Source organism: Pipistrellus kuhlii, unplaced genomic scaffold, assembly GCF_014108245.1.
Source record: "Pipistrellus kuhlii isolate mPipKuh1 unplaced genomic scaffold, mPipKuh1.p scaffold_m20_p_56, whole genome shotgun sequence".
Taxonomy (NCBI): domain Eukaryota; kingdom Metazoa; phylum Chordata; class Mammalia; order Chiroptera; family Vespertilionidae; genus Pipistrellus; species Pipistrellus kuhlii.
In genome coordinates this window covers 363,845-390,459 of record NW_023425558.1, presented here as the reverse complement: position 1 = coordinate 390,459, position 26,615 = coordinate 363,845, and the positions used below count along the sequence as shown (strand labels likewise).

At 58.7% G+C, this 26,615-nt stretch overlaps 4 protein-coding genes and 1 long non-coding RNA gene across 9 annotated transcripts; 3 read left to right on the top strand and 2 right to left on the bottom strand.

Moving 5' to 3' along the window:
• Nucleotides 1-384: 384 nt before the first annotated feature.
• LOC123651452 lies at nt 385-1,906 on the top strand. The gene is made up of 3 exons (XR_006740187.1): nt 385-884; nt 1,197-1,245; nt 1,581-1,906. It is a non-coding gene; the product is annotated as an uncharacterized LOC123651452 (long non-coding RNA).
• A 2,387-nt stretch (nt 1,907-4,293) lies between these two features.
• On the top strand, nt 4,294-13,556 carry FOSL1 (FOS like 1, AP-1 transcription factor subunit). 2 transcript variants are annotated; one of them, XM_036416586.2, is made up of 4 exons: nt 4,295-4,480; nt 9,492-9,677; nt 12,043-12,150; nt 12,510-13,556. In XM_036416586.2, the coding sequence occupies exons 1-4, from the start codon at nt 4,391-4,393 to the stop codon at nt 12,918-12,920; spliced, it is 795 nt and encodes a 264-aa protein (XP_036272479.1). In that variant the 5' UTR covers nt 4,295-4,390; the 3' UTR covers nt 12,921-13,556. The 2 variants fall into 2 exon arrangements, with proteins under 2 accessions (XP_036272480.1, XP_036272479.1); XM_036416587.2 differs by lacking the exon at nt 9,492-9,677 and having other exon boundaries at nt 4,294-4,480.
• A 616-nt stretch (nt 13,557-14,172) lies between these two features.
• CCDC85B (coiled-coil domain containing 85B) lies at nt 14,173-15,481 on the bottom strand. The gene has a single exon (XM_036416592.2). The coding sequence runs from the start codon at nt 15,019-15,021 to the stop codon at nt 14,413-14,415; it is 609 nt and encodes a 202-aa protein (XP_036272485.1). The 5' UTR covers nt 15,022-15,481; the 3' UTR covers nt 14,173-14,412.
• A 3,066-nt stretch (nt 15,482-18,547) lies between these two features.
• Nucleotides 18,548-22,751, top strand: LOC118706893 (FGF1 intracellular binding protein). Of its 2 annotated transcripts, none has more exons than XM_036416573.2 (10): nt 18,548-18,727; nt 18,885-19,083; nt 19,257-19,383; nt 20,537-20,637; nt 21,113-21,267; nt 21,581-21,689; nt 21,768-21,831; nt 22,082-22,168; nt 22,253-22,350; nt 22,631-22,751. In XM_036416573.2, the coding sequence occupies exons 1-10, from the start codon at nt 18,643-18,645 to the stop codon at nt 22,698-22,700; spliced, it is 1,095 nt and encodes a 364-aa protein (XP_036272466.1). In that variant the 5' UTR covers nt 18,548-18,642; the 3' UTR covers nt 22,701-22,751. The 2 variants fall into 2 exon arrangements, with proteins under 2 accessions (XP_036272466.1, XP_036272467.1); XM_036416574.2 differs by having other exon boundaries at nt 18,550-18,727; nt 21,113-21,246.
• Nucleotides 22,752-22,909: 158 nt separating this feature from the next.
• CTSW (cathepsin W) lies at nt 22,910-26,319 on the bottom strand. Of its 3 annotated transcripts, XM_036416570.2 has the most exons (10): nt 26,138-26,316; nt 25,722-25,806; nt 24,809-24,922; nt 24,321-24,472; nt 24,121-24,217; nt 23,959-24,039; nt 23,764-23,886; nt 23,516-23,580; nt 23,237-23,437; nt 22,913-23,165 (listed from the first exon to the last, which is right to left on the bottom strand). In XM_036416570.2, exons 1-10 carry the CDS (start codon nt 26,222-26,224, stop codon nt 23,052-23,054), a joined length of 1,119 nt encoding a protein of 372 aa, XP_036272463.1. In that variant the 5' UTR covers nt 26,225-26,316; the 3' UTR covers nt 22,913-23,051. The 3 variants fall into 3 exon arrangements, with proteins under 3 accessions (XP_036272462.1, XP_036272461.1, XP_036272463.1); XM_036416569.2 differs by having other exon boundaries at nt 22,910-23,165; nt 23,237-23,580; nt 26,138-26,319; XM_036416568.2 differs by having other exon boundaries at nt 22,911-23,165; nt 23,959-24,217; nt 26,138-26,319.
• Nucleotides 26,320-26,615: the final 296 nt, after the last annotated feature.

The window sequence follows — 26,615 nt, the reverse complement described above, 5'->3', positions numbered from 1 at the left end:
GTGTTTTTCTGGGATGACAAATAAAAGTTTGGGTACTCTCTCCAATGTGTGGGGAGGAGGCAACCTAATTTTTGAAGGCCTTGCTTAGGCAAGGCTGAAAAAAGGTTTTGAGACTAAATAGAAGTGTGGTTGCACAACATTACAAATGCACAAACACCCACGGACGCGTACACTTTAAAAACAGTTAATTGTATGTTATGTGGCTTTCACCTCAAGTTTAAAAATAAATAAATAAACTTCCATTTTATTTTATTATTTTTTAAAAAAATTTTTAATCAATCTTTATTGTTCATATTGTTACAAAGGTTCCTCATTTCTTCCCCCCTCCACCAGGTTCCCACCCCACTAAACTTCCATTTTAAAAGTGAAGGGAAACAAACCTCCAAGGCCCTGGGAGCACTGACAACCTGCCGGATGCAGAGCTCCCTCCTCAGAGCCTTCCTCCTCCTCTGCAGCTCTGAGACATGGGGATTCTGGGGGAACGTGACTGAGCCCAGCTCCCGGGGTTGCCCGGAGACAGGAGCAGGTCTCCGAGACCTCCTGTACCCAGGCTCCCCACAGAGCCTGCCCATGGCCCCTGGGACTCTCCCCTGGCCTCCCTGGGCGGGAGCCGGTGAGGTCAGGGGCCAGGAACGTGGCTGCAGCCACGAGGCGGGAGTTAGTGACTGAGGAGCTTGGAATGTACTGCCTCTGAAAGGACCTCCTGTGGCTCCACCGACGGTTAGAGCAGGAAGGGACTTTCAGAGCCATGTAATCACACACACACACACACACACACACACACACACACACAGGAGACCTGCGCCCCGCTCAGTCACTGGCCCAGGTGCTTGGGGGGTGGGCAGGCAGATGGATGGAGGCAAGGCTGACCTGATTCAGGCCTGGTGCGTGCCACTACCTGGCTCCCTGTGTCACCCTGACCTGCCCAGCGTGGACTCAGCCAAGGAGTCCAGCTATGCGTTAGTGTGTGCATGCGTGTGTATGCTGTGTGCATGCGTGTGTGTGTGCTGTGTGAGTGCCTTTGCATGAGATCGGAGCGCCAAGGGCTCCCAACCCTGGGCTTTTTATCAACATGGGTATTTATTTTTGCTATTTGTCAGCTTCTTACTATATGCTGAGCTAAGCACATGGCGTTATGTTATTTCTGTTCTCCAGCCATCCTGAGATGTAATTATGACCATGTCTCCATTTCACAGATGAGCGACACAGGTGTTTCGAGACTGTGCCTCCTCAAGGTCAGAGCTGGTGAGTAGCAGAATTCAAACTCAGAGCCCAGAGTTGTCTCACTCCAGTCTGCATGCTCTTTTCCATGGGTCACACTGCCTCAGAAATCTCTCTCTCTCTCTCTCCTCTCTCTCTCTCTCCTCTCTCTCTCTCTCTCCTCTCTCTCCTCTCTACTCTCCCTCTCTCTCTTCTCTCTCTCTCTCTCCTCTATTCTCTCTCTCCTCTCTCTCTCTCTCTCTCTCTCTCTCTCTCTCTCTCTCTCTCTCTCTCTCTCACACACACACACACACACACACACACACACACACACCCCTATGTCATTCATTGTAAACTGCTGTTGGCATCTTTTTTTACAGAAACATAAGCACTGAGTAGCACAAGGCAGGGGAGCACCAGGCTGGTCACCACCCCTGAGCGCGCAGCAATTCACAGCTTACCGAGCACTTTCCATTGTGATCTCACTGATCCCACAGCAGCCCCGTGAGGTCATCAGGAGCTCCGTTCTTCCCACAGGGACTGGGGCTCCGAGGGAAGGTCAACACCGAGGGCCACAGAGACAGAAAGTGGCGGCTCCAGGTCAGGACGCCCCGGGCTGTAAGTCCTGCTTGTACCCACAGACCCTGCCCTGCCCTCTGTCCCCGAGGAAGACCATCTAGGTCCCCCGCCCCTGGAATCCACCCCCCTTCCCTGAGGACAGAGCTGGAGCTGATCGCATGGAGCAGGGCGGGCGGGAAGCGGGAGAGCCCAGCTCTCTCTGTAGCTGAGTGGCATTGGCGGCGCCTTACTCTCCTCTGGATGTGTTTCCTGAGTGGAATGGGAGGAAGCAGAGAAGCTTGGGGTGGTCCTCGCAGCCCTGACACTCTGCGTGCGTGAAAAAGTGTCTCTGAGAGCTTTCAAAGTCTTGCCTGAGCTGGGCTCGGAGCGGCCACAGCTCTGATATGTCAGCCTGCTTCAGCCGCCTGCTCAGCGATATTAGGGGTTTCATTTTAACAACTCTCAGCCTCAGTTTCCCTGTCTGTAAAAAGGGGTGATGATGGTGCCCACCTCCCAGGGCTGTTGGCCTTTGATTGTTGACATTTAACCCTGGCCCCTTAGTGACACAGACCTTTTCTTATGTGTGTTTTGTTTTTTTTAATGATAGGCATATACTTCTCTCTCTTTTTAATTTTATCTCTCTTTGTTATTGATTTCAGAAAGAAGGAGAGGGAGAGAAACATCAACGATGAGAGAGAATCATTGATTGGCTGCCTCTTTTTTAAAAATATATATTTTATTGATTATTTTACAGAGAGGGATAGAGAGTTAGAAACATCGATGAGAGAGAATCATCAATCAGCTGCCTCCTGCACACCCTACTGGGGATGTGCCTGCAACCATGTACATGCCCTTGGCTGGAACTGAACCTGGGACCTTTCAGTCCGCAGGCCAACACTCTATCCACTGAGCCACACCGGTTTCAGCGATTGGCTGCCTCTTGCATGCCCCCACACTGGGGATCCACTGGGGACTGAGCCCACAAACACCCCGCATGGGCCCTGTGACTTCCTGGTTCATAGGTTAATGCTCAATCACTGAGCCACACAGCTGAGCGCCCTCTCTCTCTCTCTCTCTCTCTCTCTCTCTCTCTCTCTCTCTCTCTCTCTCTCTCTCTCTCTCTCTCTCTCTCTTAAATGTTTTTAGAAGAGAAGAAGGGAAAGAGAAAGAGAAACATGAACTGGTTGCTTTCTGCATTCTGCCCCCAACTGGGGATCAAATCCAAAGCCTGGGTATGTCCCTGACTGGGAATGGAAACTGCCATCTTTTGGCTACGGGGACAAAATTCCCGTCAGCCGAGCCACAGCGCCGGGCGGTCGCAGAGCGCTTTGACACACTCCGAACAAGGCTGCGGCCACACAGCCCTGGGAAGAGCACGGACAGCGTGTAAAGAAGATGGCGTTTTTCGGGCTGGAGACCCCAGGGCCCCGCTGCAGGGTCTCCCTGCTCACAGGGGCTCTGAATTAAACCTGCGATGGCGCCTGGGATGTCCCTGGGAGCAGCATCATTGCTTTGCATCGCATTAGTGGGTAGTTCAAAGCATTCGCTTGTTCCAGGTAAGCATTTAAAATAACCACCATTTTTGTAACTACGGTTCGTCCGACAGTTAGTCAGTCACTCTTTGTTAAACTTGATCCTTAAAACAGCGAGCGGGAGAGCTCCATGCCGGACGCGAGCGGCAGCAGGGTTCCCGGGTTCCCGGCATGAAACGGGCGCCAGGTAACAGTCACCGGCGATAGTGAGAATCGGCGTCATTTACCCTCCGCTCTAGTTTCCACACCTCACCGGCTTCGTTCCAGCTCCCACGCGCCGCAGCGCAGCTCTGTGCGCATTTCGTCCCGTTTTACAAATACAGAAACCGGGGCGGCCTGGCGGGGGGCGGGGGGCGGGGGCCGGGGGCGGGGAGGCGGGGGCCGGGGGCTGGGGGCCGGGAGCCGGGGGGGCGGGGGCCGGGGGCCGGGGGCCGGGAGCCGGGGAGGCGGGGGCCGGGGGCCGGGGAGGCGGGGGCCGGGGGCCGGGGAGGCGGGGGCCGGGGGCCGGGGAGGCGGGGGCCGGGGGCCGGGGAGGCGGGGGCCGGGGGCGGGGAGGCGGGGGCCGGGGGCCGGGGAGGCGGGGGCCGGGGGCCGGGGAGGCGGGGGCCGGGGGTCGGGGGCCCGGGGCCGGGGGCCCGGGGCCGGGGAGGCGGGGGCCGGGGAGGCGGGGGCCGGGGGCCGGGGGCTGGGGGCCCGGGGCCGGGGAGGCGGGAGGCGGGAGGCGGGGCGGGCGGGGCGGGCGCAGGTGCCAGCCGCCGCGGGAACCCCGCGCACCGGGCGGAGGTGCTCCATGTACGGGCTGCTGCGTCAGAAGGGCGGGCCGGGCCGCCGGGTCCTGTCCGCCCCCCGAACCCACAAAAGGCGGCGCGGGCCCGGGCGGCAGCCGGGTGGACGGGCCGGCGGACGGCCGGGCGGACGGTCGGGCGGACAGCCGGTCGGACGGGCCGAGGGGCGGCCGGGAGGCGGAGCCCGGGGCCCGCGCGCAGCGCCCCACCCCCGGCGCTGGCTCGGCCCCGAACTTTCATTCATAAAAAGGAGCGATCCGCGAGGCGGGGTGACTCAGACCCGCGCGGACGCCGACCCCGCGGAGGCAGCCCGGCATGTTCCGGGACTTCGGGGAGCCCGGGCCGAGCGCCGGGCCCGGCGGCGCGTACGGGGGCCCCGCGCAGCCCCCCGCGCCCGGCCAGCAGGTGAGCGGGGGCCGCGGGGCCGGGGCCGGGGCCGGGGCGGCGGGTCCTGCCCGCTCCCCCCCGGCCGGGCGGGTTCTCCCAAACCCGGGAGGCGCGCGCGGGAGGCACAGCTCCATCCCGATAGCGTCCCCTCTCTCTCCTCTCCCCTCTCTCTCTCTCTCTCTCTCTCTCTCTCTCTCTCTCTCTCTCTCTCCCTCTCCCTCTCTCTCTCTCCCCTCCCTCTCCCTCTCTTTCTCTCCCCTCCCTCTCCTTCTCTCTCTCTCTCTCTCTCTCTCTCTCTCTCTCTCTCTCCCTCTCCCTCTTTCTCCCTCTCCCTCTCCTTCTCTCTCTCCCTCTCCTTCTCTCTCCCTCTCCCTCTCGCACCCCCTTTCCCTCGCTGCCTGTGTCCGTCTGTCCCTCCCTCTGTCCTCTGTCCTCACCGTGTCACCTCCTTTGTCCGCCGCTCGTGGCTCTGGGCGGTCGGAGTCCGCAGGGCCGGGCACTGCGTTAGTCCCGCCCGGACGGTCCGGTGCACCTGGGGCCGCATCCCGGGGCGGCTCCGGCGCCTCCACCGCGGAGGGAGGACGGGCCCATCCGCATCGCCCTGCGGACCGGGTCCCCGGCGCCGTCTGCGTGTCTGTCCGCCTGTCTGTCCGCCTGTCCGTCCGCCTGTCTATCCACCTGTCTGTCCGTCTGCGTGTCTGTCCGTCCGTCTGCGTGTCTGTCCGCCTGTCTGTCCGCCTGTCTGTCCACCTGTCTGTCCGTCTGCGTGTCTGCGTGTCTGTCCGTCCGTCTGCGTGTCTGTCCGCCTGTCTGTCCGCCTGTCTGTCCGCCTGTCTATCCACCTGTCTGTCTGTCTGCGTGTCTGTCCGTCCGTCTGCGTGTCCGTCCGCCTGTCTGTCCGTCTGCGTGTCTGTCCACCTGTCTGTCCACCTGTCTGTCCGTCTGCGTGTCTGTCCGTCTGCGTGTCTGCGTGTCTGTCCGCCTGTCTGTCCACCTGTCTGTCCGCCTGCGTGTCTGTCCGTCTGCGTGTCTGCGTGTCTGTCCGCCTGTCTGTCCGTCTGTCCGTCTGTCCGTCTGTCCGCACTCACCCGCCTCCAAGCCCCGTCCCCTCTGGGCGCCGTGGAGCCGGGGACCCTCCTTTGAGGCCGGGCCGGTGAGACCGGCGGTGCCGGGACGAGCACGGGGTCCCCGCCGCCGCTCCCGCGCCCCCGGCGGCCCGCACGGCGCGCGGCTCCGGGGCCCTCGGGGCGGCAGGTGCCGCTTCCGGTCGGGGGGCCGCGAGCACGTGTCCGGGGCGGGAAGCAGCGGCGTCCGTTCCGCCGAGTCACGGCGCCGAGTCACCGGCTGACTCACCGGGCCCCTCCCTTCCTGGCCCGCAGCGTCCGGCCCGCACCCCCAGCGGGGAGCGGGGATGCCGCCGCCGCTCCGAACCCGCCCCTGCGCCGCTGCGGGGACCCCGGGCTGGAGCCTGTCTCCCCGCCCGGCGCCCGCACCAGAGCCCAGCCCCGAGCGTGGACCCGGTTTTCCCAGCACTGACCCCGTCCCCCCCTGTCCCATACTGACCCCATCCCCACACCCCCACACTGACCCCGTCCCCCCCTGTCCCATACTGACCCCATCCCCACACACCCACACTGACCCCGTCTCCCCCCGTCCCCACACTGACCCCATCCCCACACCCCCACACTGACCCCGTCTCCCCCCCGTCCCCACACTGACCCCATCCCCACACCCCCACACTGACCCCGTCTCCCCCCGTCCCCACACTGACCCCATCTCCACACCCCCACACTGACCCCATCCCCACACCCCCACACTGACCCCGTCTCCCCCGGTCCCACACTGACCCCATCCCCACACCCCGACACTGACCCCGTCTCCCCCCGTCCCCACACTGACCCCGTCCCCCCCTGTCCCACACTGACCCCATCCCCACACCCCCACACTGACCCCGTCTCCCCCCGTCCCCACACTGACCCCATCCCCACCCCCCCACACTGACCCCGTCTCCCCCGGTTCCCACACTGACCCCATCCCCATACCCCCACACTGACCCTGTCTCCACACCCCACACTGACCCCGTCTCCCCCATCCCCACACTGACCCTGTCTTCCCCGTCCCCACACTGACCCCATCTCCCCGGTTCCCCCCATCCCCACACTGACCCCATCCCCCCATCCCCACACTGACCCCTTCTCCCCATCCCCACACTGACCCTGTCTCCCCCATTCCCCACACTGACCCCATCCCCCCATCCCCACACTGACCCCGTCTCCCCCATCCCCACACTGACCCCGTCTTCCCGGTTCCCCACACTGACCCCATCCCCCCATTCCCACACTGACCCCATCCCCCCATCCCCACACTGACCCCGTCTCCCCCATCCCCACACTGACCCTGTCTTCCCCGTCCCCACACTGACCCCATCTCCCCGGTTCCCCCCATCCCCACACTGACCCCATCCCCCCATCCCCACACTGACCCCTTCTCCCCATCCCCACACTGACCCTGTCTCCCCCATTCCCCACACTGACCCCATCCCCCCATCCCCACACTGACCCTGTCTCCCCCATCCCCACACTGACCCCGTCTTCCCGGTTCCCCACACTGACCCCATCCCCTCATTCCCACACTGACCCCGTCTCCCCCCCCCCTTCCCCACACTGACCCCGTCTCCCCCATCCCCCCATTCCCACACTGACCCCGTCTCCCCCCCCCCCTTCCCCACACTGACCCCATCCCCCATCCCCACACTGACCCCATCTCCCACATTCCGGCTGTGAGAGAAGGCGGCAGGCAATTCCTGCAGTGCAGGCGGCATGGCGAGGCACTGTGCTGGCAGTTTCACCTCCTTTACCGCTTTTCACAGAATCTAAGGCCCAATGGTTTAAAAACCCAGCCGCTAATTCCTTTTTATTTCTTAAATCTTTTTTATTTATTTAGTTAGTTAGTTAGTTAGTTAGTTTTTAAAAAGATTCAGAGATCTTGGGGAGGATTTCTTTATTTTTTAAAATATATTTTATTGGGTTTTTACAGAGAGGAAGAGAGAGGATAGAGAGCTAGAAACATCGATGAGAGAGAATCATCCATCAGCTGCCTCTTGCACACCTCCTACTGGGGATGTGCCCGTAACCAAGGTACATGCCCTTGACCAGGATCAAACCTGGGACCTTTCAGTCCACAGGCTGATGCTTTATCCACTGAGCCACACCGGTTTCGGCTTAAGTCTGTTTTATTTCTTAAATCTGTTGACAGTATTACATATTTCTCCCTCACCCCTCCCCATTGACCTCTTCTAACACGCCTCCACCTCCCAATTAAAAAAAAATAATTTGCACCCAAGGATATTTTTTCCATTGATTTCTACAGAGAGTAAAAGGGAGGAGGAGGGAGAGAGAAACATTGATGTGAGAGAGACACATTGATTGGTTAGCTCCCACACAGGGGTGCCCCTACCTGGGCTGGGGAACCCGAAACCCAGGTACATGCCTTTGTCCAGAATCTAATGGAGACCCTTTGATCTGCAGGCTGATGCCCTAACCATTAAGCAAACCATCCAGGGCACCACTTTTTTTGTTGTTTTTAATATATTTTATTGATTTTTTTACAGAGAGGAAGAGAGAGGGACAGAGAGTTAGAAACATCGATGAGAGAGAATCATCGATCAGCTGCCTCTTGCACACCGCCCACTGGGGATGTGCCCGCAATCAAGGTACATGCCCTTGACCGGAATCGAACCCGGGACCTTACAGTCCACAGGCCGACGCTCTCTCCACTGAGCCAAACCGGTTTTGGCGAGGGCACCACTTTTTAAAAAAAATAATATATTTTATTGATTTTTTACAGAGAGGAAGGGTGATAGTTAGAAACATCGATGGGAGAGAAACATCAATCAGCTGCCTCCTGCACGCCCCCCACTGGGGATGTGCCTGCAACCGAGGTACATGCCCTTGACCTGAATCAAACCCAGGACCTTTGAGTCCACAGGCTGACGCTCTATCCACTGAGCCAGACCAGTCAGGGCCACCACTTTTATTTTAAAGTCACCAATTAAACTGAATTCAAAGCTACTAAAGGGTACTTTTTAGCATCAATGAAATGACATAATCCTCACCTTGTCCAGAGTCACAGCCAGTAAGCAGCCAAGCTAAGATTAGAACTGGTCAGCCTGGGTGCTCTCCCTCCTGGGAGCGTTCCACACCTTTCCTTTCCCCCCTCCCTCCCCAATCCCAGACCATTACCATCAGCTTCCTCACCCCCAAGCTCCAAGGCCCTTCCTCTACCTAAAAATTATAATTGTAGCTGAAACCGGTTTGGCTCAGTGGATAGAGCATTGGTCTGCGGACTGAAGGGTCCCAGGTTCGATTCCGGTCAAGGGCATGTACATTGGTTGTGGGCATATCCCCAGTAGGGGGGTGCAGGAGGCAGCTGGTCAATGTTTCTTTCTTATTGGTGTTTCTAGCTCTCTATCCCTCTCCTTTCCTCTCTGTAAAAAATCAATAAAATATATTTAAATTAAATAAAAATTATAATTGTAATAATAGTGATAACTGGACAGCCTGAACCGAGAGCAGTGGCTCTTGACCTCCACAGTCTTCACCGGGCTCGGCCACACACATCCTCTCTCCTGAGCTCACAGCTGCCCTCAGTGAGGGGCTGTGATTATCCTCTTGGTGCAAGTAGGACGCAGGAGTGGGAGCGTCTAGCTGCTGGGGCCCAAATCCCACCTCCCACTTCCAGGCTGTGTGTCTGAGGTCAACTGTTCTCCTGTCTGAAAAAGAAGCTACGGTTGTGCAAATTGTATGAGTCAGTATTTGAAAAGTGGTTGGGACAGTGCCTGGAATTCACACTTTGTAAGTATTAGCTCTGACGGGGAAACGGAAGTTCAGAGAGGTTGTGCGACGTGCCAGGAGTCACACAGCTCAGGAGCAGTCTCCTTAGCGGTGTGGGTCGCAGCGTGGCTTTTGTCCACTGGGCGCCCTCTTTTCACACAGCCCTGACCCCCGGCCTTCCCTGTCTTGTCCCTCAGAAGCTCCACCTGGTGCCAAGCATCAACGCGGCGAGTGGCAGCCAGGAGCTGCAGTGGATGCTGCAGCCTCACTTCCTGGGACCCAGCAGCTACCCCAGGCCTCTGGCCTACCCTCAGTACAGCTACCCACAGCCCCGGCCCGGCGTCATCCGGGCCCTGGGGCCGCGCCGCCGGCCCCCGGAGCAGGTAAGCAGAGGCTCTGCATTGGTCCCATTCCCACGGGTGCCGAGGCCGAGGAGAGCCCTGGCCCAAAAGGAGACCACGGGCTTAGGAGGGGGGAGGAGGGAGCACCACCAGCTGGCAAGGAGGACTTCTAGTCCATAGTAATTATTAAGAGGAGCCTCCGGGAAGACCCAGAGAGCAAAGAGGTCACTTTTGGATCGGGGAAGGCTTTCTGGAGGTGGAGGCATATTCGTCTAGGAAAACGGGTAGGAGTTGCATAGATATAGCTGAAGGAAAGGACATCCCGGGTAGAGGGATGGCAGGGGCAAGAATGGAGGTGGAGGGAGAACTTGTGAGGTGTATGCGGAAGGGTACATGGACAGTAAAGGGCGCCTACCTGCTGACCTGTGTGCAAAGGGTGGGCTTACGCTGTGTGCGTCCATGGAGCCTGAGAGGGATCAGGAGACAGTTCCCTTCAGGTACCCTCTGAATCAGTGTCCCTGTCGCATTTAAAACTCCCTAAAGCCCTCTGGGAACGCACTCTGGTTTTCCCCGTCTGACAGCCAAGGAAACGAAGGCACAGAAAGAGAGAGTCACTCGCCCTAGATCACACACGTAGTGAGTAATGAGACAGGTGTGCCCAATTCTAAACTTAGATCCTAACCACCAAGCCACACTGTCTCGCCCAGATCTCAGAGAAGGTTTGAAGAAGAGTGAGCTGGGAATTTTTGCTTCCCCAATCAGGGTTCCTACTCACACACTAATAAAGTCCTTAGCAAGATAAAGAGATAGAAAAATAATACAGAGATAGAGGGTCTTTAAGGGAATGGCGCCTCTTTCCTTTCCCCGGAGCATTTTAGTAGAAGGGACTGCAGTGGGTGAGGTTCGCACAGTAGACAGACCGCTCTGCCAGGCTGGGGAGAGGATGGGGAGGGAGCGTGGGATGCTGGGAAAGATGTGCTCTGGGCTAGGGGAGGCTTTCCCAGAAACAGGATGGCTGGCCCTTTAAGAGCACCTGGAACACTGGTGTGGGCCCCAGAGGCGGGCTTCTGGGCTTGCTCCCGTCAGCCCTGTCCTGAGGCTGATTTGGCGCTGGGTACTCTGAGGCTGGGGCTGTGATTATAAGAGGGTTCCTTTTGGGGGAGATGCTGTTCATCAGCTGGCTCTCATTCATCGTAGACTAGAGTGGGTTTCCATCTCTGCTGTAGGGGCACAAACAAGTTACTCATCTTCCCTGCAGGGGCTTCCGTTCCTTCCTTGGAAATTGTGTTAAGAATCTAAGACCTTTGCTGGCACACAGTAGATCCCCAATAAATTTGCTCAGCAAGCCCTAACTGGTTTGGCTCAGTGGATAGAGCGTCGGCTTTCGGACTGAAGGGTCCTGGGTTCGATTCTGGTCAAGGGCACATGCCCAGATTTCGGTCTTGATCCTCAGTGGGGGGACTGCAGGAGGCAGCCAATCAGTGATTCTCAATCATCATTGATGTTTCTATCTCTCCCTCCCTCTTCCTTCCACTCTGAAATCAATAAAAATATATTTATAAAGAAAAATAACTGCTTAGTAGCATTCATTGGCCCCTCCTAGTGCTTACAGCCTGTGGAGAAAGGAGACTTGTTATCAGGAGATTGAAGAGAATAAGGGTCCTTGGGAAAAGAGCGGCCAGTTCCCACCAGCTCTAAGGAGCAAAGGCCACTTCTGGCCGGGAAATGAGAGGCAGCTTCTGGAGGCAGAGCATCTTTTATTTTGTGTGCTAATCCTCAACCGAGGATCTCTCTCCATTGGCTTTTAGAGAGTGGAAGGGAGGTGGAGAGACGGAGAGAAACATCTCTGTGAGAGACATCCATTGGCTGCCTCCTGCACATTCCCACACCAGGGCCGGGAATGGAGCCTGCAAGGCAGGTACATGCCCTGACGGAAACCAAACCCGGGACCCGTCAATCAAGGCAGGTACATGCCCTTGACGGAAACCAAACCCGGGACCCGTCAATCAAGGCAGGTACATGCCCTTGACGGAAACCAAACCCGGGACCCGTCAATCAAGGCAGGTACATGCCCTTGACGGAAATCAAACCGTGGGCGACGCTCTATCCGCAGAGCCAAACCGGCCAGGGCGAGAGAGGCATCCTAGTTGAATCCTGGGACGTGAAGAGGATTAAGGTTTGTGGCCGGGCATTCTGAGAAGGAAATGGTAGGAGGCCAAAGCGGGGTGCAAGGGGGAAATGTTAACTATTGCAAACGGGGCTGGACACGGTGGTCCTTACAGTGCAGGAGCAGGGCGCCCCGCGCCGCCATGCCCTCCACCAGGATCCGCCCCTGGGCCGCCGCACGAGGCGATTGCCAGGCAGCCGGTGGCCAGGGACCCCCCTCACTGCTTCCTCTGTTCCCCAGATCAGCCCGGAGGAGGAGGAGCGCCGTCGGGTGAGGCGCGAGCGGAACAAGCTGGCCGCGGCCAAGTGCAGGAACCGGAGGAAGGAACTGACCGATTTCCTGCAGGCGGTGAGCATCGGCGGTGCGCAGGGCGCCAGGCCACGGCCCACCCAACCTGCGGAGGCCTCGCCTGCTGTGAGCCCGCAGGGCCGCAGGGGGCGCTGGAGAGCCAGGCCTTCGGAGAAAGCACTGAGCACCGCACAGCCGAGCTGCAGCTCAGGCAGACGGTCTCCTAAGATGCCCCCCGGGACCTGATTGGAGTCCGGGGCACATTTTTCTCCCAAGGACTCCTGGGAATTGTAGTCCAGACTCGCGGAGGACGCCTCACACTACCTCTCCAATTGCCTATTCACCATCACCACGGAAGGCGAAGCCGCGGTGTTCGGCCCTCCTCTTCCTGACTCCTCTCCCTGACCTTCCCCCTACAGGAGACCGACAAGCTGGAGGACGAGAAGTCAGGACTGCAGCGAGAGATTGAGGAGCTGCAGAAGCAGAAGGAGCGGCTGGAGCTGGTGCTCGAAGCCCACCGCCCCATCTGCAAAATCCCGGAAGGAGCCAAGGAGAGCGACCCTGGTGGCCCAGGCGGCTCCAGCAGCCCACCAGCCCCCTCCCGCCCCGTGCCTTGTATCTCCCTTTCCCCAGGGCCTGTCCTTGAACCCGAGGCATTGCACACCCCCACGCTCATGACCACACCCTCTCTGACTCCTTTCACACCCAGTCTGGTCTTTACCTATCCCAGTACCCCTGAGCCCTGTGCCTCAGCCCATCGCAGGAGCAGCAGCAGCAGCGGGGACCCCTCCTCTGATCCCCTAGGCTCCCCCACCCTCTTGGCCCTATGAGGCACTCTGGGTATCCTCCCTGGCCATTACCTCCCCATCCATCGGTCCAGCTGGCCTGGGCTATTCCCCGTGCTCAACCCCAGCGGGTTCTCCATCCCCCCAGATGAGACGGAGCCTGTCCTGCTTCCTGGCAGAGCCAGCTTGGGGTCACCAAAGCTGCTCAGTTTCTCTGGAGCTCGCCTCTCTAGCACAGTTTGCATTAAATCAGAGACACACTATTTCCCATTTGTGCAAGAGAACTCCTGGCAGCCCCGAAGGACTTGATAGACATCTGGAGGTTTTCTGGAGCCCTGCCCCCCTCCAGGCCTTCCGTAAGTCTTCATTGCCCTCTCCGGGGACCCACCCAGCCTCACCCCCAGACAGAAGGCGGTACGCCAGCCTAGAACACTAACCCAGCCACCCCACTGCCAGCAGCGCCAGGTGACCGGACCAGGGCGTTCTGCCGTCCCCTCCAGAAAGGGCACAGTCCAGGAGCGAGCTAGGGCCTTCTGTGACGAGCTGAGCTGCCGCCCTGGCTCTGAGGAGACTTTAGCTCCAGGGACTCTAAGCCTCCACTGCAAGGGCAGCTGCTATTTATTTTCCTAAAGAGAGTATTTTTATACAAACCTGCCAAAACGGAATAAAGGCTTGAAGCTCTGGCCTGGTTTCGTTGGACTCAGAGGCTGAAGGGAAAACATTGGATCCTCAGGACCTTTGGCTCGGGTCTCAGCTCCCCAGCCTCCCTGCACGGCCGCGGACAAATTATTTGGCATTTCTGGACCTCCACTGTGTCTTATCTGACAAACGAAGCTGCATCTGCTCTGCCTCATCTCCAGGACTGAGGGAAACAGTGCTGTGGGCAGCAAGCCAAGAGGATTCCCATCCTCGGGGTGGAGGCCCACCTTGCTCCTGGGTGTACCACAGGGGGGCGCTGTTCTGCCCTTCCAGCCAGAGGAGGCGGCGGAGTGGGTTCCAGGCCCCCCACACCTGCTTCCTGCCCCATTGTCTTGGGCAGGAAGGAGCCGGGAAGGGAACTAGAGCCACTTCAGCGGCCGGATCACGGCCGGTCCCGGAGCCTGCCGGCGGAGGTGCAGGGGTGAGGGGTTGTAGCCAGCGGCTTCCCACGGTCTCACACCGCTCCTGACCGGAGGTAATGAGGGGCTGTCAGACACCAGAGTTCTGCAGCCCTCCGGATAGGAACCATGCCCTGTCTCCCCGTCCCCGTCCTTGGCCTAACCCCGGCGAGTCCCAATCAGACGCTGCCATGGCCTCGGCTTCCGTCCCAGTTTATTAGCCCCCGCCCAGCCCCCTGCAAGTCCCTCCGCTCCAGCCTCCAGTCCCCCTGCTGCCCAGCTGGCAAGAGCGAAGGGCGCCCCTCAGGGCCAGGATGTCTGAGTCCAGGCCAGCAGCGGCCCGTCGCGTGCAGCCGGGCGGCTTCCCGGTCCCGAGGTGCATCGCGATCCAGGCTCGGGGAGCCATCCGGGCGGGCGTCGGCGCGAAGGAAGCTCTGCCCTCAGTCATCTGGGGAGCAAGCCAGGGGCAGCTGATCAGGGCTGCCCACGCTGCCGGTGCTGGAGCTGCCATCGCCCAGGTCCCGGGGTCCGCAGGGGGGCAAGGCGAGCTCCGGTGCCGGGCCAGCGCCCGAGCCCCCCGCGCCGCCAGGGCCGCCGCGGGGGCCCCACTCCTCGCCCAGCGCCAGGCAGAGCTCCTTCAGCGCCAGGTTCTCCCGCAGCAGCTCTTCCTGGCGGCCCTCCAGCTCGGCCAGCTTCTGCCAGCAGCCGCCCAGGTCCTCGCGCACCGCCCGGGATGCCTGCGTCCCGAAGAGCTGCCACTGGCGCGCGGCGCGCCGCCCGCGCTGGCGCTCCGAGTCCAGGAAGCAGCAGAGGTCGCGCAGCTCGCGGTTCTCGGCCTGCAGGCGCCGGTTGAGCTGCTTGAGCTCGCGGATCTCGCCCAGGTGCCCCTGCAGCTGTCGGTTCACCTCCTGCATGAGGCGGCCGCGCTGCACCAGAGCCGCCAGGCGCGCCGCCTCCTCCCGCCGCAGGCGCCGCACCAGCTCCTCCTTGCCCAGAGCCGCCATCTCCTCGTCGGTCAGCTCCTCCAGGCCGCCCGCCTCGGCCTCCATGGCTGCTCGGGTCTCTGGAGCATCGCCCGCCCGCCGCCGCGGCCCAGGTGCCCCACGTCGAGCCCGGCGCGGCTGCGGCTGGGACCGGCTTCGCCGGCACGGGCTGTGGCCGCCTGGCGCAGGCAGCGGCCGCCGCACGGGGGCGGGCACGCGGCAGGGCGCGCGCCGGGGCGGGGCCGCCTGACGTTGAGGAAGGACAGCCAATCCGGAGGCGTCTCCCTGGGGAGGGGCGGGGCCTGAGCGCGGAGCGCCCCCTTCGCGGCCCGCCCACTCCCGACCGCGGAGTCCCTGACCGTCCGGGACCCTGGGTCCCCGCACCCGCTCCTGTCAACCCGCAACCAGGCGCTTCGTGCCTCCCAGTTCCCAACTGCCTCGGGTTCGAGCCTAGGCCTCTGGGCTCCTGAGAACCAAGACTGCCCCGGAACTCTCCCCCCCACAGAGCCGGGACGACCTCCTTTCCATCCTTCCCAGGGGTGGGGTGCGGGGGAGAGGGGGTGGAGTACATTTACAAGCGATTCTTTTGTTCAGTAAGCCTTCATTGTGTGTAAAACCCACGCAGAATACACTTGATCAAGAGTCTTATCCTGTCTTTAAGGAATTATTTTTTAAAATGTATTTTATTGATTTTTTACAGTAAGGAAGAGAGAGGAATAGAGAGTTAGGAACGTCCATGAGGAGAAACATCCACCAGCTGCCTCTTTAAAAAAAAATATATATTTTTTATTGATTTTTTTTAGAGAGGAAAGGAGAGCGATAGAGAGCCAGAAACATTGATGAGAGAGAAACATCAATCAGCTGCCTCTTGCACACCCCCCACCAGGGATGTGCCCGCAACCAAGGTACATGTCCTTGACCAGAATCGAACCCAGGACCCCTGAGTCCGCAGGCTGTCGCTCTATCCACTGAGCCAAACTGGCCACGACCAGCTGCCTCTTGCACCACCCCTACTGGGATGTACCCGCAACCAAGGTACATGCCCTTGACCGGGATCGAACCCGGGACCTTTCAGCCCACAGGCCGATGGTCTATCCACTGAGCCAAACCGGTTTCGGCTTTAAAGAAGTTTTAATCTGGCAGGGGAGACAAGTTGTGTTAAACAAGAAGCACATGGAGGAGGGATACAGTCTGAGGGAAAGGTTTCCCGAAAGAGATGATATCCGAAGGTCCCGGAAAAATGCACAGGGCTTTGTCAAGCAAAGAGACAGGAAATAACATGGTGAACGATGCTGGGGCCTGCAAGGGCCTACCTGCTTTAGGAACAGCGAGAGCCATCCGGGCGTGGAGAAAGTGGGAAGAAAGGGAGGCAGGAGGAAACAAACGTGGTCGGAAGCCAGATTTAAAAATATATATATATATATTATTGATTTTTTTACAGAGAGGCATGGAGAGGGACAGGGATAGAGAGTTAATAACATCAATGAGAGAGAAACATACCGTTTCCCCGAAAATAAGACAGTGTCTTGCGGGGAACAGTTTGGCTCAGTGGATAGAGTGTTGGCCTGCGGACTGAAGGGTCCCGGGTTCGATTCCGGTCAAGGGCATGTACCTTGGTTGCGGGCACATCCCCAGTAGGGGGTGTGCAGGAGGCAGCTGATTGATGTTTCTCTCTCATCGATGTTTCTAACTCTCTATCCCTCTTTCTTCCTCTCCTTGAAAAAAAGAAAAAAAAGAGTGTCTTATATTAATTTTTGCTCCCAAAGGTGCACTAGGTCTTATTTTCAGGGGATGTTTTATTTTTTCCATGAAGAAGAATACGGTACACATTTATTGTTAAATGAAAATAAAGGAAATTTATTACCTGTATACGGTATGGTGGTAGTACGGTAGTTGTCAACACAAACCAAACTGTGAATCCTACAGTATCAAGAATTTACTCATTTATTCAATGTCATCATCTTCTGGAACATCATCATAACAATCCAATTCCTGAATTTCCTGGTGAATTTCTTGTGATCCATTTCTTTCAGAATCAGTGGACCAAATCTCTCATGTTTAGCAATAGCATTCTGAGACAGAGCCTAGGGGGAGCCTTATTTTCGGGGGGATGCCTTATATTTCACTCAGAATGAAACCTGTAGGTAGGTCTTATTTTCGGAGGATGTCTTATTTTTGAGGAAACACGGTAGATTCAACTGCCTCCTGGACACCCCCCACTGGGGATGTACCTGCAACCAAGGTACATGCCCTTGATGGGAATCGAACCTGGGATCCTTCAGTCTGCAGGCTGACACTCCATCCACTGAACCAAACTGGTTAGGGTGGAAGCCAGATTCTTAAGGGTTTTCACTACTAGGCTGGCACATTTTCCCAGGGCAGTAAGGATTTTAATCAGGGGAGTAACATTTTAAAACATCTATTTAAAAACGATTGTTCAGGCTGCTCTGTGTGAGAGGGAGGATGGGGAGGGGATGTGGGCAGGGAGATTAGGAAGAACACTGTGTCAACGGGCAAGGAGAACTTTGCAGAAGGACTGGACTGGGGCAGTGCCAGTGAGGATGGAGAGAACAAAAAGATAATAGAAATATTTAGGAGGCAAATCCGCACACTGAATGTGGAGAGGAGTCTGGGAGAAAGCCAGGTTTCTGAGATAGTGGATGGTGGGGCTGTCACAAATAGGAACACAGGAGATAAACTGACTGGAGAAACCAGAGGTCTATCTAGCTGGGGCGGCGGCTGTAGAGAGAGAGTTTGGAAAGACTCATAGGTAGGCTGCCCTCCTGATATGGACTTCGGACAGAGCTCTGAGCTACAGAGCAAGAGAGGCCAGGCAGGGGTAGGGGTGGGGTGGGGGTAGGGGGTAGGAGGGGAGTAGCTCAGGTGGGTAGAGCTGCCTTTGGATCTCTGATCAGAGCACATACAAGACGCAACCAGCCGAAACCGGTTTGGCTCAGTGGATGGAGTGTCAGCCTGCAGACTGAAGGGTCCCAGGTTCGATTCCCATCAAGGGCATGTACGTTGGCTGCGGGCACATCCCCAGTGGGGGGTGTTGCAGGAGGCGGCTGGTGGATGCTTCTCTCTCATCGACGTTTCTGGCTCTCTTTCTCCCTTCCTCTCTGTAAAAAATCAATAAAATATATATTTTTTTAAAAAACACGCAACCAATGAGTGCATAAGTAAGTGGAGCAACGCATCGATGTTTCCTTCTCTAAAATCAATCCATTAAACAAACAAGCACAAACATGGGAGCAGTGTGCCCTCCCGGGAGCGATGCTTAGCCGCAGGAAGAACTGAAGGTCTTTGGAGGTCGGCTACACACGTTTATTCACAGAAGAAAAAAATGAGGATTGAGCCCTCCACTCCCACATGTAGGATGCAGGCCAGTGAGGATTTTACAGGAGCAGAGGAAGCGGGGTGGAGGGACAGAGGGCTGACGGGGAAGGGTTCCAGGGTCGGGAGGCTGGCCGGGCCGGGGTAGGGGCAGGGGTAGCCGCGGGGACAGGGGTGCCCAACAGCTTCCGCCTCTTCCCCCGCAGCTCCCGCCCCACCCGCTCTGTCCCGGAAGTGGTCCGTCCCCGAAGTGGCTCCGGGCGCTCCCGGAAGTGGCCCCTCGGCGGCGCGCCCGCCCGGGCGGTTCTCGCTCCAGCCGGGGCGCTGCGGCTGCTGCCGCGTCCGAGCGCCGCCATGACCAACGAGCTGGATATCTTCGTGGGGAACACGACCCTCATCGACGAGGACGTGTACCGCCTCTGGCTGGACGGCTACTCGGGTGTGTGGGGGGCGGCCGGGGGCGGTCTGGTGGGAGAAGGGGCGGAGCTGGACGTGGCCGTCGGAAGCGGGCGGCGGGGTGCGGGGTGCGGGGTGCGGGGGTCGGAGGCCCCGAAGGGGCTGGGCGGGGCGGGCCTGACGCTCGTGCCCGCCCCCAGTGAACGATGCGGTGGCCCTGCGGGTGCACTCGGGAATCCTGGAGCAGACGGGCGCCACGGCCGCCGTGCTGCAGAGTGACACCATGGACCACTATCGAACCTTCCACATGCTGGAGCGCCTGCTGCACGCCCCGCCCAAGCTGCTGCACCAGCTCATCTTCCAGATCCCGCCCTCCCGGCAGGCGCTGCTCATTGAGAGGTGCGGGTGCCAGCCACGCTGCCATGTACCCATTCTGCAGACTGAACCTGAGGCCCAGGGAGGGACGGGACTCCCCCGGGCCCTGAGGAAGGGGCCGAGCCCAGGCTCTGCCAGCCCCGCCCCCCCAGCACCCTCCTCTAAGGGATGCCATAGTGTCCGCTGCCTCCACGCAGGTACTATGCCTTCGACGAGGCCTTCGTGCGCGAGGTCCTGGGCAAGAAGCTGTCGAAGGGCACCAAGAAAGACCTGGATGACATCAGCACTAAGACCGGCATCTCCCTTAAAAGCTGCCGGAGACAGGTGGGCACTGCAGCCTCCTCCTCACCCACACTCATTCCAGCCATAGTCCACCCCTTCCTCCTCCCCTTCGCCGCTGTCCCAGCTCCAGCCTCCTCCTCCACTTCTGACCCAGTCTCCTCTCCTGTTTTCCTCACCTCAAATCAGTCCCCTGCTCTTCAGCCAGAGTGGCCTTTCAGAATGCCAGGTCTGACTGTAGCTTTCATATATATATATATATATATATATATATATATATATATATATATATATGTATATATATATATATGTATATGTATATGTATATGTATATGTATAAATATATATATATATGTTTATTTTTTACAGAGGAAAGGAGGGGATAGAGTCAGAAACATCAATGGGAGAAAAACATTGATCAGCTGCCTCCTGCACACCCCCTACTGGGGATGTGCCTGCAACCAAGGTACATTCCCTTGACCGGAATCGAACCTGGGACCTTTCAGTCCGCAGGCCGACAGTCTTAGCCACTGAGCCAAACCTGTTAGAGCCTGCCCGTAGCTTTTTTCTACCCATAAACTTGCATTGGCTCCTATCCCTTCTGGGTAGTACCGCACTCTCTGGCCTTGCCCTTCATACGCTCCTGTGAGCTGGTCCCTGCAGCGTCTCTGGGCTTGGCGGCCCCCTGTGGCCAGCTTTTCTTTTGCTTGTGCTGCTCCTGCTGGAGGGTACAGTTCTTGGCCATGTCTATTCGCAATCCAAGGCAGAGTCTGACGTCACCTCTTCACACGCTCTCTGGGGGTCCGAGAGAAGTAACTTCTGGAACGTTAGGTGTCTTTTCTCTGCGTTTCCTGTGAACTCCCTGTAGACAGCTTAGCATTTGCTCTTTTTTTTTTTTTTTTTTTTTTTTTACCTTCTGGGCCTCAGCCAGGAGATTCTGTTCCAGCACAAGCTGGGGAAGAACCGGAAAGCGCGGTGCTTAAAAGTAGGAGTGAAGTCAGTGTTAGGAGTGAGTAAAGGCTTATCTGAGTCAAGATGGCAAAAGCTAATGGACATTTGTTGAGTTGATAACTTATTGAAGGAATAACACATCAGCACCTGTTGCCTGAATGATAGATAGGTGAGGGACCGTGTTCAATAACTAATTGATTGGGTGAGCAACCTCTGACCAGTCCTTACTCCCCTGACCTCCCTGCAGTTCGACAACTTTAAGCGCGTCTTCAAGGTGGTGGAGGAGATGCGGGGCTCCCTGGTCGATAACATCCAGCAGCACTTCCTCCTCTCCGACCGGCTGGCCAGGTGAGAGCCAGGCGAGCAGCCGCCACCTTCCCCACTCTGCACAGTCCTTCCGGGGGCCCAGAGTCTGGTCCGCCTCCCCCACCCCCAACCCACCTGACCTCCTGGCTGTGTGGGGGGATGGTTATCTCATTCCTGGTCTGTGAATTGGATCAGACTGGCCTGGGTTCAAATCCCAGCCCGCCGTTCGCCAGTCAGTTGGACTGTGGCGGTGCCACCTGTGAAGCTGTGGCACTCTCCGGGCTCAGTAAGTGGCAATGCCACCCTGAGGTGCCCGCTGTATCCCCTTAGGAGACCTGGGCTAAAACCTTTTCACAGACGGGAATGAGGAGGCTCAGAGAGAGGTGGCTGGAAGCATGTCACCAGGAGCGGGGCCAGAGAGAGGCCAGAGCTCAGACACCCAGAAGACGGTGCAGGCGGAGCTGCTTGCTAAGAAGGAATGTCCAGCTCTGACCGGTCTGCCTCGCCCTCCCTGCAGAGACTATGCCGCCATCGTCTTTTTTGCCAACAACCGCTTTGAGACGGGGAAGAAGAAGCTGCAGTATCTGAGCTTTGGCGACTTCGCCTTCTGTGCTGAGCTCATGATCCAGAACTGGACCCTTGGAGCCGTCGGTGAGGCCCCCACTGACCCAGGTGCCCGGACACCTCCCCACCCTCTCAGGCCTGCTACCCCTCCAGCACTGTCTCCTGCAGGCCCCTCGTTCCCAGCATCATCTCTTCTTCGGGGCCCCTCCCCAGCCATCTCTGCTCACAGGTCCCCATATGCACCTTGTCTGCAGACAAAGGGCCCGCTACTTCTCTGTGCTCTGGGGCAAAGCTTTCCGCCTCCCGGACACTCTGTTTCCTGTCTTATGGGGGTGCGATGTGGGTGAGAAGGCTTGGGTTATCAAGGGAGGGCATTTTGTTGTGCCCCTCTCCCCCAACTCCCTTCCTGGGCCTCACTCAGACTCCCAGGTGGATGATATGGATGTGGACTTAGACAAAGAGTTTCTCCAGGATCTGAAGGAGCTCAAAGTGCTGGTGGCTGACAAGGACCTTCTGGATCTGCATAAGAGGTGACTGGGGGGAGGTCCATGGGGTGGGGTCTGCAGTGGGGCCCAGGCAGCTCTAGGCTTGACCTTGACCTCCTGCAGCCTGGTGTGCACCACCCTCCGGGGAAAGATCGGTGTCTTCTCCGAGATGGAAGCCAACTTCAAGGTCTGTGGCCCACGCCAGCCCACGTCCCTTGGGCACCTTCAGCCTCCAGTGCACGGTTCCACCGGGTGACTGTTCATGCCCTCGGTTGACCGGCAGGTGGCGCTGCTGTTCCCTCTGCCCACCTGTGCTGGGGGAGCAGCTCCCAAACATTGGGGAGTTGACTGAGGGAGGTGGATGGATTTGGAGGGGCCTGCCCCTCCCCCAGCCTCTGGGGGCAGAAGGCAGAACGCCCAGGCTCCCTGCCCCACAGAACCTGTCGCGGGGGCTGGTGAATGTGGCTGCCAAGCTGACCCACAACAAGGACGTCAGAGATCTCTTTGTGGACCTGGTGGAGAAGGTGAGCTGTCCTGCCCGCTGTCCGCTCGGCCCCGACTGGCCTGTCTGAGCTGTCCCGGTGCTAGATGTCCCCTTGGCTCCACAGTTTGTGGAGCCCTGCCGCTCTGACCACTGGCCGCTGAATGATGTGCGGCTGTTCTTGAACCAGTATTCAGCATCGGTCCACTCCCTGGATGGCTTCCGGTGAGTTACCCTGGCCTCCTGCAGACGCGGGGTTCCCTGGGGTGAATGTCTGTGTGGACCAGAGTCCTGGCTTCACCTCTGAGAAGCTGTGACTTAACCTGGGCAGGTCCCCTGACCTCCCCGGCCCTCAGTTTCCTCACACATAAGCTGGGGTGAAACGGTGAGGGTCATGAGGATACTGTGAGGATTAAAGCGCGGAGGTACACGGAGCACTTAGAGCAGGGCGTGACGGGGTGGGTTGTGGTAACCCTCAGCCGTGCTGTCACCGTTATCATTGCAGGCACCAGGCCCTCTGGGACCGCTACATGGGCACCCTCCGTGGCTGCCTCCTGCGCCTCTATCACGACTAAGGCCCCTCCCACCGCTCTGCTCACACTGACAATAAAGTTGCCATGACTTTGGAGGAGCCTGTGCATGGGTGAACACAGGGTCCACGCGTGTAGGGTGTGTACATGTATGTATCTAAGGCTCACGGTGTATGAGGACCTGTGTGCACCCGGCCCTGCAGGGACGAGGATGTGTCCAGGAATGGTGTCTGCTCTCCCTCCCCATTCCCCCACTCAGCTGAGTCCACTGAGAACACAGGATCTTGCTTTGTTTAATGAGCCAATAGCAAGAGGGTTGGGAGGGCAGGAGGAGACTTTGGGGGTGGCCAGCGAGGAGGCAGCAGGCGTAGCAGGCGAGAGCGGCACTGGGCGGATTCAGGGTGGGCAGGAGACCTGATGCGGCTTCTTAGCTGGAAGAGCCACGCGGGCAGTAATCGGGTACTTGGTGATACCACAGGCATTGCTCCCTCGGTGCAGCCGGAAATAACCCTAGGACGTCAGAGGACGTCAGGGCCAGGAGGCGGGAGAGGCCTGCCGTCCTGTCCCAGCATCACACTCACCTTTTCACCCCATGCGGGCCCCCAGGAGTTCTTGAGGATCCAGTATGGGGTGGAGTGACGGTGAGGACGGGATGAGGCGTCCTTTGCCTGCCTCCCCTCCGGTGACTTGGTCTTACCAAAACCCACCAGCAGGACAACATGGTCCACGTAGTCAGGGTTGCAGGTGGTTTCTGTGGCCCTGATCACACCGTGGGTGTAACCCTGCAGGGGCAGGGGCAGAGAAGCTGAGCCTGGGGCCACGTCCCCATATATTCTCCCCCGTTCTCTTCCCCAGCCCACCTGCAGTAGCTTCTTGTTGATGGTCACAGTGATGGGTCCCTCAGTGGCCAGGTACCGGGCAATTCCTGGGGGGGAGGTGCCATCAGGCCATGCTGCCCGGGTTCCCCTGCTCTCAGCTCATGGTTGTCCCCGTCTCCCCTTCCCACCCCATTCCTCCATCTGTCTGTAGGACCCCCCCCCGTCCTGGTTTGTCTATCCCTGTCATCCCCCCCCTCCCACGCCCGCTTGGGCCTCCACCCTGCCCGCACTCTGCTCGTTGTCCGACAGCATGATGAAGTCCTGGATCCAGGCCACCTTTTGGTGCTTCTTAGCCTGGCACTTGTGTCTGACCGCCCCCTGGAATGGGTAGTCCTCTTCGCTAGCCAGGCCACCTGGAAGGGAGCAAGACCAGGAGACTCAGCCCAGGACATCCCGCCCTGCAGCCCCCGGGAGGCCAGACTCACTGTTGTTGAGGACGGTTATGAACGCGTCCCAGACGAAGCCGCCCCTGCAGCCGTCCCCGCAGCGGCCACAGTCCAGTAGTTCTGGTGGAGAAGGGGCAGCGTGGGTGACGAAGCCCGAGGCCCCAGGCCCCCCCCGGCACACGTGCCCCCTTCCAGCCGTACCCTGCACAGAGACTTCCACGGGCTGTCCGGTTTTAATGCCCCACTGGGCTTCGATGTTGCCCGCGGCCGCCATGGCCCAGCAGCATGAGCAGCTTTTCTAGTGGGGAGAGGAGTGGGGCTGGTAAGGGATCTGGGCCTTGGGGGGGTGGGGTCCTCCCTCCACTGGGGCTGGGCTGCGCCAGGCGGGGTGAGGCAGATACCTGGTTCTTGACAGGTGAGATGACATTGGCCTTCCGCCAGTCACAGGTGGCGGGAACCGACTCCTCCCGCTCATCAGATCCTACCTTTCTGTCCATATTGGGGGCCCTTCCAGCTGCCCTCTGATTCCCATACAGCTGGTCAAACTCCTCCTCTGGGGGACAGATGGGACCACCAAGATCACAATATTGACCCCCACCCCCATCCCATATTCTGCTGCTCCCGCTCCAGCCATCCACATCCTTGGCCATGTGAGGCCCCATAATGCCCCGGGAGACACAAAGGCGATGCCGAGGCTCAGAGACCCAGCTCCTTGCTGCAGTGCATCCCCGGCACCTGCCCTCGGGGACAGGACAAGCACCCAGGCCTCTGGTCCCCAGGTCCCGCTCTGGGAAATGAATGCCAAAGGTCCAGCCTGCCCATCTGCCAGTGTCCCTGGGCAAGCTCTGCTTCCCCACCCACCAGCTAGGAGCCAGGGGCGCCCCAGTACCTGTAAGGTCACTGAATGCAGTCACCCCAAACTCCGCTGTGCCCAGGTCCTCCTCCTGCAGCCGCTGAGCCCGGGCCAGGTTTTGGGCAAAGATATCCAGGCGGCGAGCATACTCTGGACGGAAAGACGGATGGTCTTCCTAGGCTGGCTCCCAAGCGCGGGGGGGGGGGGGGGGGGGGGGGGGCGGGGGGGGGCAGGAAGTGGCCACCTGCTGGGTGTCTCCCACCCACCCTCACCCAGATGAGCACTGACTCCTTTCCTGTGGGCCCTGCCAGCCCCGCTGCAGATAACCTGGGCCAAGGAAGTGGCTCCCAGCCCACTAGGGTGGGTTTTCCCAGGCGACGGAAAGGGGCAGGGCATCTCTGCCCACTGCGGGGGGGGGGGGGGGGGTATAGGTAAAGGGTCTGAAGGCAGAGTGATTCAGGGAAAGGTGGGTGGATGGGGAGGGGCTTCCTGCCACCAGGTCACCCACCACCTTCACACTTCTGACCACAGGTGGGGCCGGAACATGGCAGGGGGGGAGGGGGGGACAGAGGCCCGTGGCAGCTGGAAAGCACCCACAGACTGTCCCCCGCAGGGAGATGAGACCAAAGAGCGCAGGAGCAGGGCAGCAACTCGGGAGAGTCCCAACTTGAGGACAAAATGGGTATCTAGGTGTTTGCTGAATGGACTGACTATATGTGGTTTCCTGCTCACTGTGGAGCCGAAGGGCCCTCTGGGCAGACCCCAACAGCCACACCTCCCTGCAGACTCGGCCAAGAAGGTCCATGTTCAATGCGCAGCAATGATTTTCCTTACCTCAAGCCCAGCTGCTGTCCCGCTGAGCGGCTCTAGCCAAGCCCACCCTGAGCCTGACTTCATCTATTAAATGGGAGGAGCGGGGTTGGGCAGAGACGAAGGGGTCCCCTGGTACCTGCTGGGTTCGAGTAGCTTCGGTTATACTGGATCTGGAACAACGTGAAGGCCTCTTTCAGCTCTAGCGGCCTCGGACCTGGGTTCTGGAAGGAAAAGGGCGGGGGGGTTGGATGAGGAGTAGTCCTTGCTGGGACCGAGCTGAGGGTCAACCAGTTACCCTGTTTCCCCGAAAATGTCTTATATTAATTTTTTCTCCCAAAGTTGTGCTAGGTCTTATTTTCAGGGGATGTCTTATTTTCGGGGAAACACGGTCGTCTGTTCTATCCCCCTGGGTGAGCTTGGGCATATCTGTCACCTCTCCGGCCTTCGTTGCTCCCTCGGAGAAATGGGAACAAGCCAGTTGTTCCTGAGGGGGGAGCCCCACGCCTGGGCTTGCAGAAGGAAGGGTTTGGGGAGCGGGCTGCGGGCACTTACCTGGACTCGGAGGGAGTCCTTGATGCCTTGGGCTAGACCTGCCACTGACAGCACCAGGAGGCAGGAGAGATGGACAGTGAGTGCCATGCTGCTGCAGACCAGAGTGCTGGGGACAGACAGGAAGCCGAGCACAAACTGGAGGGGCTGAGGGCGGAGCTGGAGAAACCACTAAGGCGGACCCTCAAGAGGCATTCAGGCTTTTATCTGTGCAAGGCCTGTCTACTCGCCCCCTTTTTTTTTTCTTAAAAAAAATTTTTTTTAATTGATTTTTTCAAAGAGGAAGGGAGAGAGATAGAAACATCGATCAGCTGCCTCCTGCACACTCCCCACTGGGGATGTGCCCACAACCAAGGTACATACCCTTGACCGGAATCAAACCTGGGACCCTTCAGTCCGCAGGCCAACACTCTACCCACTGAGCCAAACCAGTTTCGGCTCTTTTTTAATTTTTTAAAATATATTTTTATTGATTTTTAGA

Excerpts from the sequence above, each read along its gene's own strand:
- FOSL1 (XM_036416586.2), top strand. The coding sequence starts at position 4,391 with ATGTTCCGGGACTTCGGGGAGCCCGGGCCGAGCGCCGGGCCCGGCGGC. Across the intron at positions 4,481-9,491 it reads CCCCCGCGCCCGGCCAGCAG|AAGCTCCACCTGGTGCCAAG; the intron begins GTGAGCGGGGGC and ends CTTGTCCCTCAG. Across the intron at positions 9,678-12,042 it reads GCCGCCGGCCCCCGGAGCAG|ATCAGCCCGGAGGAGGAGGA; the intron begins GTAAGCAGAGGC and ends TCTGTTCCCCAG.
- CTSW (XM_036416568.2), bottom strand. The coding sequence starts at position 26,224 with ATGGCACTCACTGTCCATCTCTCCTGCCTCCTGGTGCTGTCAGTGGCA. Across the intron at positions 24,218-24,320 it reads TCTCACCTGTCAAGAACCAG|AAAAGCTGCTCATGCTGCTG; the intron begins GTATCTGCCTCA and ends TCTCCCCACTAG. Across the intron at positions 23,438-23,515 it reads TCAACAAGAAGCTACTGCAG|GGTTACACCCACGGTGTGAT; the intron begins GTGGGCTGGGGA and ends CTGCCCCTGCAG.
- LOC118706893 (XM_036416573.2), top strand. The coding sequence starts at position 18,643 with ATGACCAACGAGCTGGATATCTTCGTGGGGAACACGACCCTCATCGAC. Across the intron at positions 20,638-21,112 it reads CTCTCCGACCGGCTGGCCAG|AGACTATGCCGCCATCGTCT; the intron begins GTGAGAGCCAGG and ends CCCTCCCTGCAG. Across the intron at positions 21,832-22,081 it reads AGATGGAAGCCAACTTCAAG|AACCTGTCGCGGGGGCTGGT; the intron begins GTCTGTGGCCCA and ends CCTGCCCCACAG.
- CCDC85B (XM_036416592.2), bottom strand. The coding sequence starts at position 15,021 with ATGGAGGCCGAGGCGGGCGGCCTGGAGGAGCTGACCGACGAGGAGATG.